Source organism: Cryphonectria parasitica (assembly GCF_011745365.1).
Source record: "Cryphonectria parasitica EP155 unplaced genomic scaffold M406scaffold_1, whole genome shotgun sequence".
Taxonomy (NCBI): Eukaryota; Fungi; Ascomycota; class Sordariomycetes; order Diaporthales; family Cryphonectriaceae; genus Cryphonectria; species Cryphonectria parasitica.
This window is the reverse complement of record NW_024468909.1, coordinates 1,479,729-1,493,514: the sequence shown is the minus strand read 5'-3', so window position 1 is coordinate 1,493,514 and position 13,786 is coordinate 1,479,729. Positions and strand designations below refer to the sequence as shown.

At 54.9% G+C, this 13,786-nt stretch overlaps 5 protein-coding genes across 5 annotated transcripts; 3 read left to right on the top strand and 2 right to left on the bottom strand.

Moving 5' to 3' along the window:
- Positions 1-504: 504 nt before the first annotated feature.
- Positions 505-3,405, top strand: M406DRAFT_76623 (uncharacterized protein). Its single transcript, XM_040925953.1, has 4 exons — positions 505-529; positions 687-765; positions 866-2,459; positions 2,559-3,405. The coding sequence occupies exons 2-4, from the start codon at positions 710-712 to the stop codon at positions 3,000-3,002; spliced, it is 2,094 nt and encodes a 697-aa protein (XP_040780806.1). The 5' UTR covers positions 505-529; positions 687-709; the 3' UTR covers positions 3,003-3,405.
- Positions 3,406-3,580: 175 nt separating this feature from the next.
- M406DRAFT_86663 (uncharacterized protein) lies at positions 3,581-5,934 on the bottom strand (the record flags this gene model as incomplete). Its single annotated transcript, XM_040926084.1, has 2 exons — positions 4,277-5,934; positions 3,581-4,199 (listed from the first exon to the last, which is right to left on the bottom strand). Exons 1-2 carry the CDS (start codon positions 5,866-5,868, stop codon positions 3,581-3,583), a joined length of 2,211 nt encoding a protein of 736 aa, XP_040780805.1. The 5' UTR covers positions 5,869-5,934.
- Positions 5,935-7,404: 1,470 nt separating this feature from the next.
- On the top strand, positions 7,405-9,023 carry M406DRAFT_343878 (beta-isopropylmalate dehydrogenase; the record flags this gene model as incomplete). Its single annotated transcript, XM_040921926.1, has 5 exons — positions 7,405-7,518; positions 7,661-7,681; positions 7,792-7,863; positions 7,957-8,686; positions 8,788-9,023. The coding sequence occupies exons 1-5, from the start codon at positions 7,468-7,470 to the stop codon at positions 9,021-9,023; spliced, it is 1,110 nt and encodes a 369-aa protein (XP_040780804.1). The 5' UTR covers positions 7,405-7,467.
- A 468-nt stretch (positions 9,024-9,491) lies between these two features.
- Positions 9,492-10,916, bottom strand: M406DRAFT_245489 (uncharacterized protein; the record flags this gene model as incomplete). The annotated part of the gene is made up of 2 exons (XM_040916337.1): positions 9,492-10,427; positions 10,614-10,916. 2 exons carry the CDS (start codon positions 10,914-10,916, stop codon positions 9,492-9,494), a joined length of 1,239 nt encoding a protein of 412 aa, XP_040780803.1.
- A 1,568-nt stretch (positions 10,917-12,484) lies between these two features.
- On the top strand, positions 12,485-13,203 carry M406DRAFT_66304 (uncharacterized protein; the record flags this gene model as incomplete). Its single annotated transcript, XM_040924990.1, has 2 exons — positions 12,485-12,822; positions 12,906-13,203. The coding sequence occupies 2 exons, from the start codon at positions 12,485-12,487 to the stop codon at positions 13,201-13,203; spliced, it is 636 nt and encodes a 211-aa protein (XP_040780802.1).
- Between the last annotated feature and the right edge of the window lie 583 nt (positions 13,204-13,786).

The following is a 13,786-nucleotide window of genomic DNA, read 5'->3' as shown; positions in this document are numbered from 1 at the left end:
AGCTTTCATGAGCAAGATGTCTCATTTTGCATATAGAGAGCAGGGCTAGTATCGCTAGAGCAGTCAATTAGTAATGATGCTCGGAATCAATAAATCCACTTCTCTTAAAGAGGAGTGGTGATGGCCTCGTCTTGTCTTGCAGGGCAAACAAAAGGCTAGCCAGCACTCCAAGAGCCAGGCCTGTCCAGTGCCGCCCCAGGTGAAGCCGGGTTGGGGGATATGCTTGCTGGTGCACGGGCCATTTGTGCTCTCTAGTGGGCACTAAGTTCTAACACAGCTAAATCGACTTGCTCCTCATTCACCGTCAAGGGTCTTCTCTGCAGGTTGCACGCGAGGCAGCGCAACCTAGAGCTTGCTGAGCTCGCGGGTCGCGAAATTCGAGATGACCTACTACTATACAACCTCGTAAACTTCGTCTTGGCACCACCACCATCTCTTCCTCCTTCCTGATCACACCATCGCCAATCCATCACCACAACAAAAGTCATAATGGTTGGCAAGGTCAGCGAGCGTGTGCTCGCCCGTGAGGGTCAGTATCTCTCTCTCTCTCTCTCTCTCTCTCTCTCTCTCTCTCTCTGTCTCTTTCCCTGCGAAGGGTCGATGGATGGATGGGATGCGACACAGGACTTTTGCAATGATGAGTGATGATATTGTGCACTGTTGCTGACAGGTGGTATTTGACACAGGTCTCGAGCGGACTGACAATGGCATGAAGCAGAGCAGCTGGCCAGATGTCATGCCCATCAACCAAAAGAACTACTATACGTAGGTCCTCTCTTTCTCTGTGTGGCTCTTCCTCTTCTCCCTTCTGGTCCTGATAGGAGGCTCAGCAATGGCTGACTTCACCCCTCTCCTGCTCATATAGGGACTACATGAAACGGGACGACCAGATCCTGCCCCTGCGACTCCAGAATGAAGCCAACCGTGATCGAATCGTGCAATCGGCCAAGGACCGAGACCGCGAGCGCGCCCTTAACCCCAGAGGCGAGGTGCCACTGCTGGCAGAAGATGTGCAGGAGGAAATGGGCGCCGCCGCAGATGAGGACGGTACCGCTCCAGCCAAAAATGATCCCTCGCATATCATTGTCATCCACCCCGGCAGTCAAAACCTCCGCATAGGTTTCGCAAGCGACGCGCTGCCCAAGACCATACCCATGACCCTAGCGACTCGATTCCCGCAGACCGAATCTGAGCAGTACGAGGCTCTGCCCAGACGGCAGTTCGAGGCCAAGACGTCCGAGGAGCAGTATGGCGAGGAGTGGTCCAAGAAGTACACGAAGCAGTCCAGTGACCTGAAGATCGACATGCGCGCCAACAAGCGCAAGGTCCTGCCAAACTCCAAGGAGCTCGTTGTTAACTACAACCGGCGAGCAGACCCAGAGATCATACCCGTCCATAACGATCCTCTGCAGGTCGAGTGGACAGACATCAAGTCGTTGGAGGATCCAAACTCTGTCGCCTCGTGCTTTATTGGCAATGCGGCGCAGAGGGTGCCAGACGATTCGAATCCCAAGTTCAAGCTCTGGTGGCCCATGCAGTGCGGCTGGCTTAACGAGGACGACTACACGAGCAAGGAGCATCTGTACGACGACTTTGAGACCCTTCTCGACAAGACCATCCGGCAAGAGCTTGGCTTGAACAAGAACAGCGCCTGGAAGCAATACAGCTGCGTTTTTGTCATCCCCGACCTCTACGACAAGAGATACGTCGAACAGGCGCTCCGTTCTTGTATGAACTGGTTCGAGTTCTCAAAGGTCTGCTTCATACAGGAGAGCATGGCTGCGACCTTCGGAGCAGGGTATACGCAGGCCTGCGTTGTGGATGTCGGCGCGCAGAAGACGTCCATCACCTGCGTCGAGGACGGCCTGTGTCTGGAAGACTCGCGCATCAACTTGAAGTACGGCGGCTACGACGTCACCGAGACGTTTATCAAGATGATGCTGTTCGATAACTTCCCCTACGCGGACATCAACCTCCGGCGGCGGCACGACTTCCTTCTGGCCGAGGAGCTCAAGGTGAAGCACTGTACGATGACACAGGCAGAGATCTCGGTCCAGCTCTTCCAGTTCCACCTGCGCGCTCCAAACCAGCCCACACGGAAGTACCAGTTCAAGACATACGACGAGGTCATACTGGCCCCAATGGGCTTCTACGACCCAGAGATCTTCGACAACTCGACGAAGCTTCGTGGCCGCCGGAAGATTATCGACCGCTCCTACAACCCTTACGAGGTGGAGGTCCCTGACGACCCCTTGTCGGCGGCACAGACCAGTATTCTGGCTTTGTCCAAGCCCTCGATAAATCAGCTGAACCAAGGGGTCAACGGCGCAGCGCCCGCAGCCGCCGAGTTTGCGACGCCGATGAAGGAGAAGCCGAATCCTTTCAACAACATCGTCCGTGATGGCACACCACAGGCCTCCAACGCCCCGTCCCCTGCGCCAGAGGGTGCCAGCACGCCGGTCCCGCCTCCTTTCGTCTTTGGGAAGGAGAACCTGAACGGCAACGCAAGTCCCGCACCGAACGGTGGGACGCCAGCACCGACCACCAATGGGTTCCAGCCTCAAATCCAGGCCACCCCGGCTCCGCAAGGAATGTTCGCCGACCCCAGCGTGCCGGTGAGCAAGCTGCAGGCCATCGAGCGGGACTCGGTGCTCCCCATCGCGCCCCTGGACACGGCCATCATGATATCAATACAATACGCCGCCAAGGGTGACGAGAAGAAGACGCGCGACCTCATGGGCTCCATCATGGTGATTGGCGGCGGTGCCAAGATTCCCCACTTCACCACGTACCTCGAGGAGAGGCTCCGCGCGCGGCGGCCCGACATCGCGGATAGAGTCCTGGTGTCGCGCAGCGCTAGGGACATGGACGAGCAGGTGGTCGTCTGGAAGGGCGCCAGCGTCTTCGGAAAGCTCTCCATGAACGACTCGTGGATCACGCCCATCGAGTACGAGAGGCTGGGGCCGAGGACGCTCCACCACAAGGTTCTTTGGTCGTGGTAATAAAAGATCAAGAGGCTACGGGACTTTATAAAAGGTGGTGAGCAGAGCATTGTCTCCAACAATGAGATTCCTTGCAGACCTGGGAAGAGAGAAAGAAGGGGGGGGGGGGGGGTTTATTGTCATTTTCAGAAGGGATGAATGGAGTTTGGCGTTGATATGCCAGGCAAATGGGATTTTTAAGGGGCTCCCACATACAAACAGCCGGAAGAGCTCTCAGCGATTTATAGTGCGAGATGGTGGTTATGGAACTTTGACATGCTTTTTTTAAGGGGTCAGCGATTAGACAGATCATGGCCCAGGGGAGTACATGGAGAATGAAATTCAAACTTGTTGCGTTCAAGACTGTACAGAGCACTAGGCATGCAATGGGCCATTAAAAACAGAGTATAGAATCATAAGAACCTTTCTGTCTCTCTTTGATTTTTATGTTACCCCAAACCTGTTGGAAAGGATACTACTGACTGGCTCTGTACCAAGCCACGCAGCCACGAAAGTGCCAAATATCCCCACCCCTCCCTCCATCTCTCTCTCTGTGTGTCTCCCCTTACACAAAACTTCCGCAACCCAATCAACCCGAACTAATAGACCTTCTTCATGACCTTGACAAGAATAGCCCCCTCACTCTCCTTCCCCTTGGCATCCATAAGTCTCACAAAGCGGTACCCCATCCGCAGCCGGTCCAGGCGTACACACGCCCATGCAGCGAGATCATCCCGCCTAAACTTGACGTCGTCGCGCACGATGAAGCGCACGAAGCTCAGTTCCTCGACGACGCCTGGGATGGCCTTGAACTCGAGTATTTCGCCCTTATAGTCCGGATCGCACGTGGCCTTGGCGGTCTTGGTGCGCGCCTTGTACTCGCCCTCGACCTCCTCATCGTCCTCGCTGCGCCTGGCGGCTGCGGCCTTGGCAGCGGCCGCGGTGGCCAGGTCACACTCGTGACCGTCGGCGGGGAAGTGGCCGTGGCGCTCCCCACCGGCTTCGACGTGAAGCTCGACCTTGACGTAAGGGTTAAACGACTTGACCGAGGTCTCGGGCGGGAGCGGCAGGTTCTGAGCGGCGAGAACCTTGATCTCGAGGTCCAGCGTGCGGTGCTGCACGTGGGCGGTCTCGGCGGGCGCGTTAGGCTTGTCGTGTCGGTAGCCTGGAGGCTTGAGAACGTAACCGCCTGAGCCGGCAAACATGCCCTCGTTGAGCCTGTATGGTGGGTAGGGACAATGGGTCAGCAATTATAATCAGGCCAGCGCTTCTGGATGCTTTTGCTTCCCACTCACATCATGCCCTCATCCCAGTGCTGCCAGTTCAACGCGGCAATCTGGATCCCCTTCCTCCAGAACGGCGTAGGGTCCAGATTGGACGAGCCAACTCTGAAGCCAGATGGGTACGCCCGCATGAGATATTTTCGGTTGTGCTCAAACAGGTCCTGACCCTGCTTCTCGTGCACCTCTCTGACGCTCTTCTCGCCCAGGGAAAAGACGTGTGACGGCATAGTGGCTTCCGGTTGGTGAAGCGACTTGAACGAAACGGCCTTGGTGTAGATGCCCAGGGCACTCAGAGCATGAATGATCTTGGAGGGCTTCTTCTTCTTCTTGGCCTCTGGAGACCCAGGGGCAGCGACTTGGCCCGGCGTAGAGACATCCTCGTCGGATGCGGCGGCCGCAGAGACCTCCTGGCCAGGGGGCGCGTACTTGACCTTGACGAGAATTTTGCGACGCAGGTCGCTAGGCGACGGGAGTACGTCGGCCTCCTTCTCAGGCGGATCGAGTAGGAGGCCGGCCCAGGTCTCGTTCATGATCTTGACCATGATCTCCTGCTGTTCAGGCCCTGCATGCACCTCGAGACTCACGATGAGCGGCAGATCCGTCACGGCAAAGGCGTACTCCTTGATAGCCAAACACACCTCGCGGAAGGAGACCTCCTTGGTTAGCGTGTAACCATGTAGTACACGGGGTTCGATAACAGCCGCCGCGAGGGCCGGGAGCTTCTCCACCAACGGCGGCGCAGGAGAGGAGGAGGCCTGGCTGGCGACTTTCACTTTCGAATCATCCTTCGCTGCGGGTGCTGGCGCTGGCGCTGCTGCTGCTGCTGCTGCTGACGAGGTAGACGGCGAGGCGGGCGCCTTGGGCTCCGTCTTCTTCTCGACATACTTCTCGAGCTTCTTGCCGAGCGATGTCTGCTCAAGCTTCTGCAGCACGGACTTGGGAATCTTGGCCTTGGCCTTGTCGACCTTTGCCTTCCTCTTTGCGCGAGCTGCAGCCGCCTTCTTGGGGTCATGATCCTCGAGGTCACTCGACGAGTAACCGCTGGCCTCTGAGTCTGACTCGTCCCCATCCCAGACATCAATCTCGATGCATCTACACCCGCGTAGCAGGACGTTCTTGTACGCGTCCGTGCTGGCATCACTGCTGAGCTGGTTTCCCGTGAGGTACGTGTTGTGGCTGCTGGAGATGAAGTAGCTGCTCAGCGGATAGGACAGGTCCCCACCCGTTTGTGCATTCAGGGGTGTGACGGCGCTGGTAGCATCACTGGTCATGTAGCGCAGAAAATCATTGAAGTCCAGCTCGTCCTTGGTAGCCAGGTCGGCAGGGAGGCCCTCGGCGCTGCCATTCGGGTCGCCAGCCTGAGTGCATCGGATGAAGGTCTCTGCCTGGCCACGGTGCCAGGCCTGGCTGGTGTCGGCATGACAGTTGAAGATTTTCTCGAGGTATGGGAGCACAGCAGCAGAGACAGTGGTGATGCTGCGGGCGGGACCCGCGCCGGAGACGCCACCACCGGCCTGGGTGATGGCCTCACTGGGCGGAGGGAGTTCTCCATCCTCCTCCTTCTGCTGCTGCTGCTGCTGCTCTTGTGGTGCAGCCGCCGCCATGACGACTGTTGTAGGAGTGTTTGCACCACTCTGTCCTGGACGGGGGAGGAGATGTTACGATGTATGTGGGAATCTGTTTATTCCAAATAAAAGGAGGGCTTCGACGGCGGTGGGAAGAAGAAACTCTATGCTAGACAACGAGTAAGTGAGTGAGTACGTGTGCAATCGCGCCACATACTCGGCTCAACCAAAGTCCATCAATTTTGACACCACGTCCACCTCACCGCCTGGCGATCTCCAGGAAAATAGGTTTGGAGGCCCAGCTTCGCCTTGATACAAGAGTGGAAGTCGAGCCCTGAAAGTGGGTATTCTTCCCGGCCAGACTTGTGTCGTAACGGACAAGGGCCTTTTTCCCCCACGAGCTCGAGCTTTGGAGAGGACAAATGGATACGCGAGACACCGCTCGCGTGTCACCGTGTGACTGGGCGAGTAAGGGAATGACATGTGTTTTATGCAGTAAAGAAGAAAATCAAGGCAGGATGGCTCATGTACACATCATCCTGAAGACTTGATAATCGCTCTGGCTTCCTTGGTTTCGACCTCATCCTCACTTGCCGTCGCCCGACCCAAAATAGAGAGGGAGAAGCAGCAACCGAGGACCCTAAGACGTCACCTAGCAGGTCGCCAGCTTCGAGGCCTTCCTTCCCTTTCTCTCTCTCTCTCGGGCCAGATTTGCGGGCCGTTTCAGGGGCTGGACCCGGCTAGAACGGGTGGCCCATCTTAATAATATGGCTGCCCACGTAGCCCTCAATTAGGGGCCTTCGTTTTAGCTGCCTCCGCAAGAATTAAAGGGTCTGGACGGATAATGGGGGGTTGGACCCTGAACGAGATGGAAGCAAACCGATGGTTCAGGAAAGAAGAACAACAAATCGACGACCCGCGGCTTACACGTGCTAGAGTGGTGTTTTGTTCGCCTATTCAGTCTACTTTAGGTGAAGGCTCAGGTCAGCGTTATAGCACAGTTTCCAATTTGACATTTGTATTTGGGCTCTGGGTGCAGCTGTCCCTCCTTCCGTCGCATCTCTGTGGGACTATAAGAAGATCCTCAGCCAGCACAACAGCATCTTCAGATGCATCGGGAGCTGAACCCGGCGTCGCGGAGCGGAAGAAAGCCTCGGCCAATTGGGCAAGCAGTCGACGTCATTTTTTCCCCTCCTTTTTCAAGCTCTTCTTTGTTTACCCGTGTCAAATCTCGTTGCGTGCCTTGTGTGCCGTGTTCGTGCCTGCAACAATTGAAATGCGCATGACGTTTAAGCTGGTGAATTGATTTTGCAGCTCGTGTAGAAGTGTTAGTGATAGTTCAAGAGGAGCAGAAAGTCCATCATTTATATGCTGCTATTCAGAAGCAAGCGCGTTACAAGGGTGGTTTTGTTCATCCGTGGTTCCGCGTTCAGCGTGTTGAGCAAGGTCAGGCCCCGATCTCGGAAGCCGGAAAGACGCCCACGAGAAATGAGGGGCAGATTTTCACACAGAATCGTCCACGTCCGGCGTTGAACAGAGAGAAGAACAACTGAACCTCTCTTCCCAAAATCTTAAGAATTTGGACTTTCTCTTCCTTGCAATTGATTTGTTCTTCAGCAAAGTTCCTATTAATTCAAGATGGCAACGCACAATATCGTGGTTCTGGGCGGAGATCACTGTGGCCCTGAGGTGAGCCGCCACACTTTCCTACCTCTTTCGAACATGTGATGCCCTGAGGACATGACATGCCAATGACAAGCACCAAGTCCCGTGCGTCTCTTGAGAGACTTATAAATGAGATAAGCTAACGAGAGATTTTCTGTATGAATAGGTGGTCAATGAGGCAGTCAAGGTATGAACCTCGCTCGGCGCATGAGAAAAGCTGGGTCTGACGGGGTCGAGGAGGTGGACGAGGGACGACCTTTACACTCACTTACTTACACGCCACACAAATCATCATAGGTCATCAAGGTTGTTGAGTCCTTAAGCCCATCAGCAGGAAAGTTCAACCTGCAGGAGCACCTCTTTGGCGGTGTAAGTTTGGTCCCATCTCACCCTCCCCTCTTCAGCATGACATGCCATAACACCGAACTCATCTCATCCTTCTTCTTCTTTCTTCTTCGCTAGGCCTCCATCGATGCTCATGGCACCCCTCTTACCGATGAGACCCTCGCCGCTGCCAAGTCGGCCGACGCCGTCCTCCTCGGATCCATCGGCGGGCCAGAATGGGGCCCCTCGTCACCTTTGCGGCCCGAGGCGGGCATCCTCAAGCTGCGCAAGGAGCTCGAGACATACGGCAACCTGCGCCCCTGCAGCTTCGCCTCCGAGTCCCTAGTCGACAGCTCGCCACTCAAGGCAGAAGTATGCCGCGGCACCGACTTTGTCGTCGTTCGCGAGCTGACGGGCGGCATCTACTTTGGCGACCGCCAGGAGGATGATGGCATCAAGGGCTTTGCCATGGACACAGAGCCCTACAGCCGGGCCGAGATTGAGCGTATCGCCCGCCTGTCAGCCTTCCTTGCCCTGGCCCAGGACCCCCCAGCCAAGGTCTGGAGTCTCGACAAGGCCAACGTCCTGGCCACCAGCCGCCTGTGGAGGAAGACGGTCACCGACCTGTTCGCCCGCGAGTTCCCCCAGCTGCAGCTCGAGCACCAGCTCATCGACTCGGCCGCCATGCTCATGGTCAAGAGCCCCCGCACCCTCAACGGCATCGTCATGACGAGCAACCTGTTTGGCGATATCATTAGCGACGAGGCCAGCGTCATCCCTGGCAGCATCGGCCTGCTGCCCAGTGCCAGCCTGGGTGGTCTGCCCGACGGCAAGAGCAAGTGCAACGGCATCTACGAGCCCATCCACGGTAAAGTTTCCTTTTCTTTTATGAAGCAACTATTTGATACCTTTTTTTTTTTTTTTCATTCTCCTTCTTGTTTTGGCTGACGTTGAGACACACACACGCAGGCTCGGCACCTGACATCTCCGGCAAGGGCATCGTCAACCCCATTGGCACCATCCTGTCCGTGGCCATGATGTTTAGGTATTCCCTCGGTCTGCCCAACGAGGCAAAGGCCGTCGAGCTGGCTGTCAAGAACGCCATCGACAACGGCACCCGCACGAAGGATCTTGCGGGCAGCGCCACCACCAAGGATATGGGTGACGCGGTGGTTGCGGAGCTGGAGAAGATCCTCAAGAAGTGAGAGACACCAGAAACGGCCTATTTGTTATTGGAAAGAAAGGAGAAGAAAAAGAAAACAAGAAAAGATAAGCAGCCATCTTCGACGAGAAAATGATAGCCGGGAAGGGATGAATAAGCGACTTATTCTAGACTCTGAAGGACCATGGTTCCGCGATGGGTATTTGTACATATACAAGGGCCGGTCATCTGCAAGAGGCCCAACGGTGGGCACTCGAAACTTGCATATGACGTGAATAGACAAAAGTTCTGGCACCATTCTCCACAAACATACACACAGCCAGCAACTTGATCCATCGTGCGTCCTATGAAATGACTTGTCGCGGAGCTCCTCGGACTCCAGTGTCCCATCTGAGATAAGAACCACCCAAGTCTAGTCTGTTGCCAGTACGAACACGCCTTGGAGGAGATCAAAATTCCCGAGCAGACCGCACTCGGCGCACTCGGGCCCAGTTCTGCTCTGAGAAACAAATCAAACACATGTTGGTTTCTTGCCAAACAAGTGCAGGAAAGGCAGGCCTCGTGTCCAAATCCGGCCATCCACGGCGCCCTTGTCGCGCGGCCACAGGTGCCGCCGTCTCCCAAGAGCAGGAGAAGGAGAATGACGGCTGATGCCACCACTGCCGTCTGGGTGTTCACATTCCAGCAACCGAGAGCCGAGAAAGAGATCGAGACGCCTGATTTCTCCTGCATCTCGCCCCTCCTCGACAACCCGGTTCAGCTTACCGTCGTCAAACGCGATCCCGTGCCACAGCAAGACTCCGAGAGTATGTGCCGCATCCACCAGCCCGCGGAAGGAGCTGCCACAGCTGAGGTCCACACCAGGCATCTCCGCCGCCAGCCGGGCCCAGAAGTACTCACAAACTTCCTGCGCATCAGGGAAATAAGAGAACCAGCCATCAGCGCCAGCCTCTTCCTCACCCAGAAATGCTTCCAGACCATACAAGCCTACGCCAAAGGGCAAATATTCAGCCTCCGCCCAGTCCAAGAATCCAGCCAGGCCAACCGCCGCCGAAGCCGTCTCCTCCTCCTCCTCCTCCTCCTCCTCCTCCTCCTCCTCCTCATTTTCTTCAGAAATCATTACATTGCCCGGCACCACATCCCCATGCGTCAGCACCCACGGCAGCTCCGTCACGATCTCGTCCAGCTGTGCCAGTGTCCCCTCCACCACCGCCCTGAACCGCCGCGGCAGCCCGGCCCTCATCTGCTCCAGCCGCCACCTCATCGACCCACCGATCCGCCGCGGAAGAAGGGCGAGCTGGCGGCTGCTCGAGGCCGTAGCAGGGCCAGCGCGTCGTCGATGGTTCCAGCCGGTGGCGATGAAGTGGGCGAACTGGGCCACGAGGATCTCGCGCTGTCGTGTGCGTTGGCCTGGGGTGAGAGAGACGTGAGCAGGTGATGCGCGGTGCTCGGCCAGCGAGATGCCTCTTGTCCTGGTCATGGAGATGACGTCGAACGAGGAGGCCTGGATGGGCCTGTGGTGGTGGTGGTCATCGTCATCTTGTATCGAGATGCCTTCGTCTGCAGGCCTCTGGTCGTCATCTGCAATCCTGCGGTCCTGGACTGCACAGGCAGGTGGGGTGGCGACGATGACAGAGGGTTTCAGCACGGTGAGTAGCTCGGTGTGCGGGGCGAGTTCACCATAGACATCGCGGGCTGCCTTGGCCAGGTCTACATCTAGCCTGTGCGCTGGTGGTCTGAACTGCAAGACACAGTCGGCGCCCACGTATAGAGTGTAAGAGCAGTACCCTTGGGGGTTTGCCTCCTCTATTCTCATGCCGGGGAATAGATGTGCGGCTAGCGTTTGGCACTGGTGTCTCGTGTCTGGTGGCGCACCACTGCGATGGAAGAAGGCCTCGATTCCATCACCCTCTCCGGGTGTCGGGGGTTTGGCCATGGCCAAGCGTCTCGGAGTCTTGATTTACAGGCGTTGAGCCTGGTATCCTCGATGATGCTCTCTGTACTGTGAGCATGAGATGAGAGTCAAGTCATCAAGTTGGCATTGGAAAGCGGAGAAGGCCATGGTAACGCATCCCTCTGTCCAGATGATCTGGTGGTGCACGTCAGGTCGTAGTGGACGGCAACCCCCACGCTTTTGCCGGACATCCCACTTCACCCCGTCTGAGTGGCGCTGCCTGCCGTGAGAAGGAGGGGAACTCAACTCGCTTCCCCTCCTTCTGTGCTGCGTTGGACATTGAACTGGTAGAGGTGAAGTTGGTCACACGAAGCAGGCTGGTCGTCCTGGTTTTCAAAAGCTGTGATAGGGTTCAGGGACGGTCGCTTCTGCATTCTGGGGGGCCTGACTCTGGAAATGGGTGATAATTTGAAACGAAAACTTACTATATAAAAATGAAACAAAGAGCCACTGGGAGATTTCTGTATCGAATAATGGAAGAGATGTTAGTAATAGATCAGAGAAAATGGGTAGTTAATCATATGTTGCGGTCAAGGACTGCTCATATAAAAGCGGTTTCCATGAAGAGTATGTGTAAATTGGTCTAAGAAGTCATATGATTGACTATTTATAGTACCTGAGTTACATTACGTTCTTATTTATCCAGTAACCTCCAAATATAATCATAATCTACATGCTCACGTCTTGTTGTACTGGAGACGCGCTTGAGATTTCAAGATAGGTGATCGTGTGGTTTAGAGCTAAGCTGGACTGACTTCGAGAATTTTAAGTGTACAGAGAAAAAAAGCTCATGTCGATATCATTGCTCGCCCAGCCAGTCTACATAATTACGCAATTTCCATATTGAGAGTTGATGAGTTTTCACATATGTGGTCAGACAACCGCAGCTTCTATCCCAAATCTCAACAGTTCTTATCCTGGTTTGTAAATACCTTGCTCTGCTCATGTGATGTGTTGGCAAGATCTTTCTAATGCTGTCTCCAAATATACTATATACCGAATTTCGCACGTATTATTTTCTGTGCCTTAATTGTGTATTTTATCCATGACGTTGGAGATGGATCAGCCACATTTAAGGAAGTGAAGTTCACGCGAGACGCACAGAATTCTAGGTATGAGCTCCTTAAAGTACGCATGAATTGAAAGGAACACATACATAAACTGGAAAAGGAACGAAACGTAGAACTTTTGCCAAATTCTGAAGAGTCTACACATGAAACTGCACACGAGGTGCTGGCAACAACATCGAAATGCAGACCAGAACCATTGAAAAGTTCAAGTTGTGGCAGCAGCTGGATTGAATACCGCTCCTGTGAATAAGGTCACATTACCATCAGTTCCCCACGAGGCGAGCGAAGCGCATTGTATGGAAGAGATCGACTGTACAGAAAATTCTAGTATCTGTGCTTTCTACTGATAGTGGGAGCCTCTACTTTCACCAGGCCAACCTGCGTTTACAACATCCAACCCCCCCCCCCCCCAAAACACCCAAACAGTGTGAATCCTTTTTCCAAACACCACCTCGACGGGATATCTCCACCATTTCCAACATGCGTACCACCTTCTGCCCTCAGCCACGCGGTTTCCGCTTCAGTAACAAGGCAATATCTCACCACTTGAAGCTCGAACTCTTCAAGCCTCGTGCGTTCTCGCTGTCCGACACGGTGCGCAAGAACACGATCGCTGTGTTGCGGACGTTCTGGGCCCTTCGCCAGTTCAGAGACATACCTGGCCTCGCCGACGACATCGCTACGCTTCTAGGCTGGCGTTGTCATCCAAAACACGTCGTTGAGCTGCTGAGACGTCTTTTGGCTGGTCGCGAGGCCTTTCTTGCCAATCACCAGGGTGCTGGAAGGTATCGCGGGACATTCGCGTTCTTGGTTGACCAGTACGTTTTCCCCATGACCCATTCCTCCTCCCTCCAAACCATTCTTGTAACGCATTCAGGGACACTGACGTTTTCTTTCACAGGTGGCGCGGCTTGAAGCAACGGTCTCTCCTCCTCACCAAGATGAGAATCGCCTATTACCACCAGTGTCTGGCTGCGCTGAAGCACCACCTCGAGATCGACGCCGCCAATGCCCTGCGTCTGGGTCCCTTGCCTCCCACCACCATTGACATCCTGCCATCTCCGCCCTCCGAATCCGACTGGAAGAAGAAGCGCCCCAGTGTGTCATATAGCGCTGACTCGGTAGCGCGTCTTCAGATCGAGAGTGAGCTGGGTCTGGGTGCTGCTGCGCAGACTGCAGCAGTCGCCCAGTACCAGTAAAATGGTAGTTGAGGAGGAGGAGGAGGAGGAAAGGAGAAGGCACAGGGCAAAGTCACTTCTTTTCTACCTTTTGTGTTGCCTGAACAAGAGGAAGAAATCAAAACAGGGAGAGGTGAGAGCTCTTTGGGGTTCCTCTTTTGATGAGTAGTTGTACACTGACAAGGGAAGCAGACATCTGATTGACAGCAGCTGCCTCTACACTCGACACGTCGCCTGGTAGCTCGGAACCTCAAAGGCTGGTTTAGAACTTGCGCACAGATGTCTGGCCCTCGCAACAGAAATTTCTGTGTGCCAACTCGATCATCCTTTTTTTAGAGGAGGGTTTGGGTACATTCAGGAATATGCGTTGAGTGTGATCATATGAAGCAATCACAACATGGAGGTGTGAATAGATAATCGGCGCGAGCAGGGCGGACTTGTGGTCTCCAGAGTTCAGAAGGGAACTGACTGCTGAATTTCTGCTGCGAGACCAATTATCTATTCAGACACATCATCAGCAGTAGCTGTGATGTACTAAGTCGTCTAGCATAACGTGGTGAATTGACCAATCATCTTACATCATTTGGCCCCACCTCATATCCTG

Excerpts from the sequence above, each read along its gene's own strand:
- M406DRAFT_76623 (XM_040925953.1), top strand. The coding sequence starts at position 710 with ATGAAGCAGAGCAGCTGGCCAGATGTCATGCCCATCAACCAAAAGAAC. Across the intron at positions 766-865 it reads AACCAAAAGAACTACTATAC|GGACTACATGAAACGGGACG; the intron begins GTAGGTCCTCTC and ends CTGCTCATATAG. Across the intron at positions 2,460-2,558 it reads CAGAGGGTGCCAGCACGCCG|CCTCAAATCCAGGCCACCCC; the intron begins GTCCCGCCTCCT and ends AATGGGTTCCAG.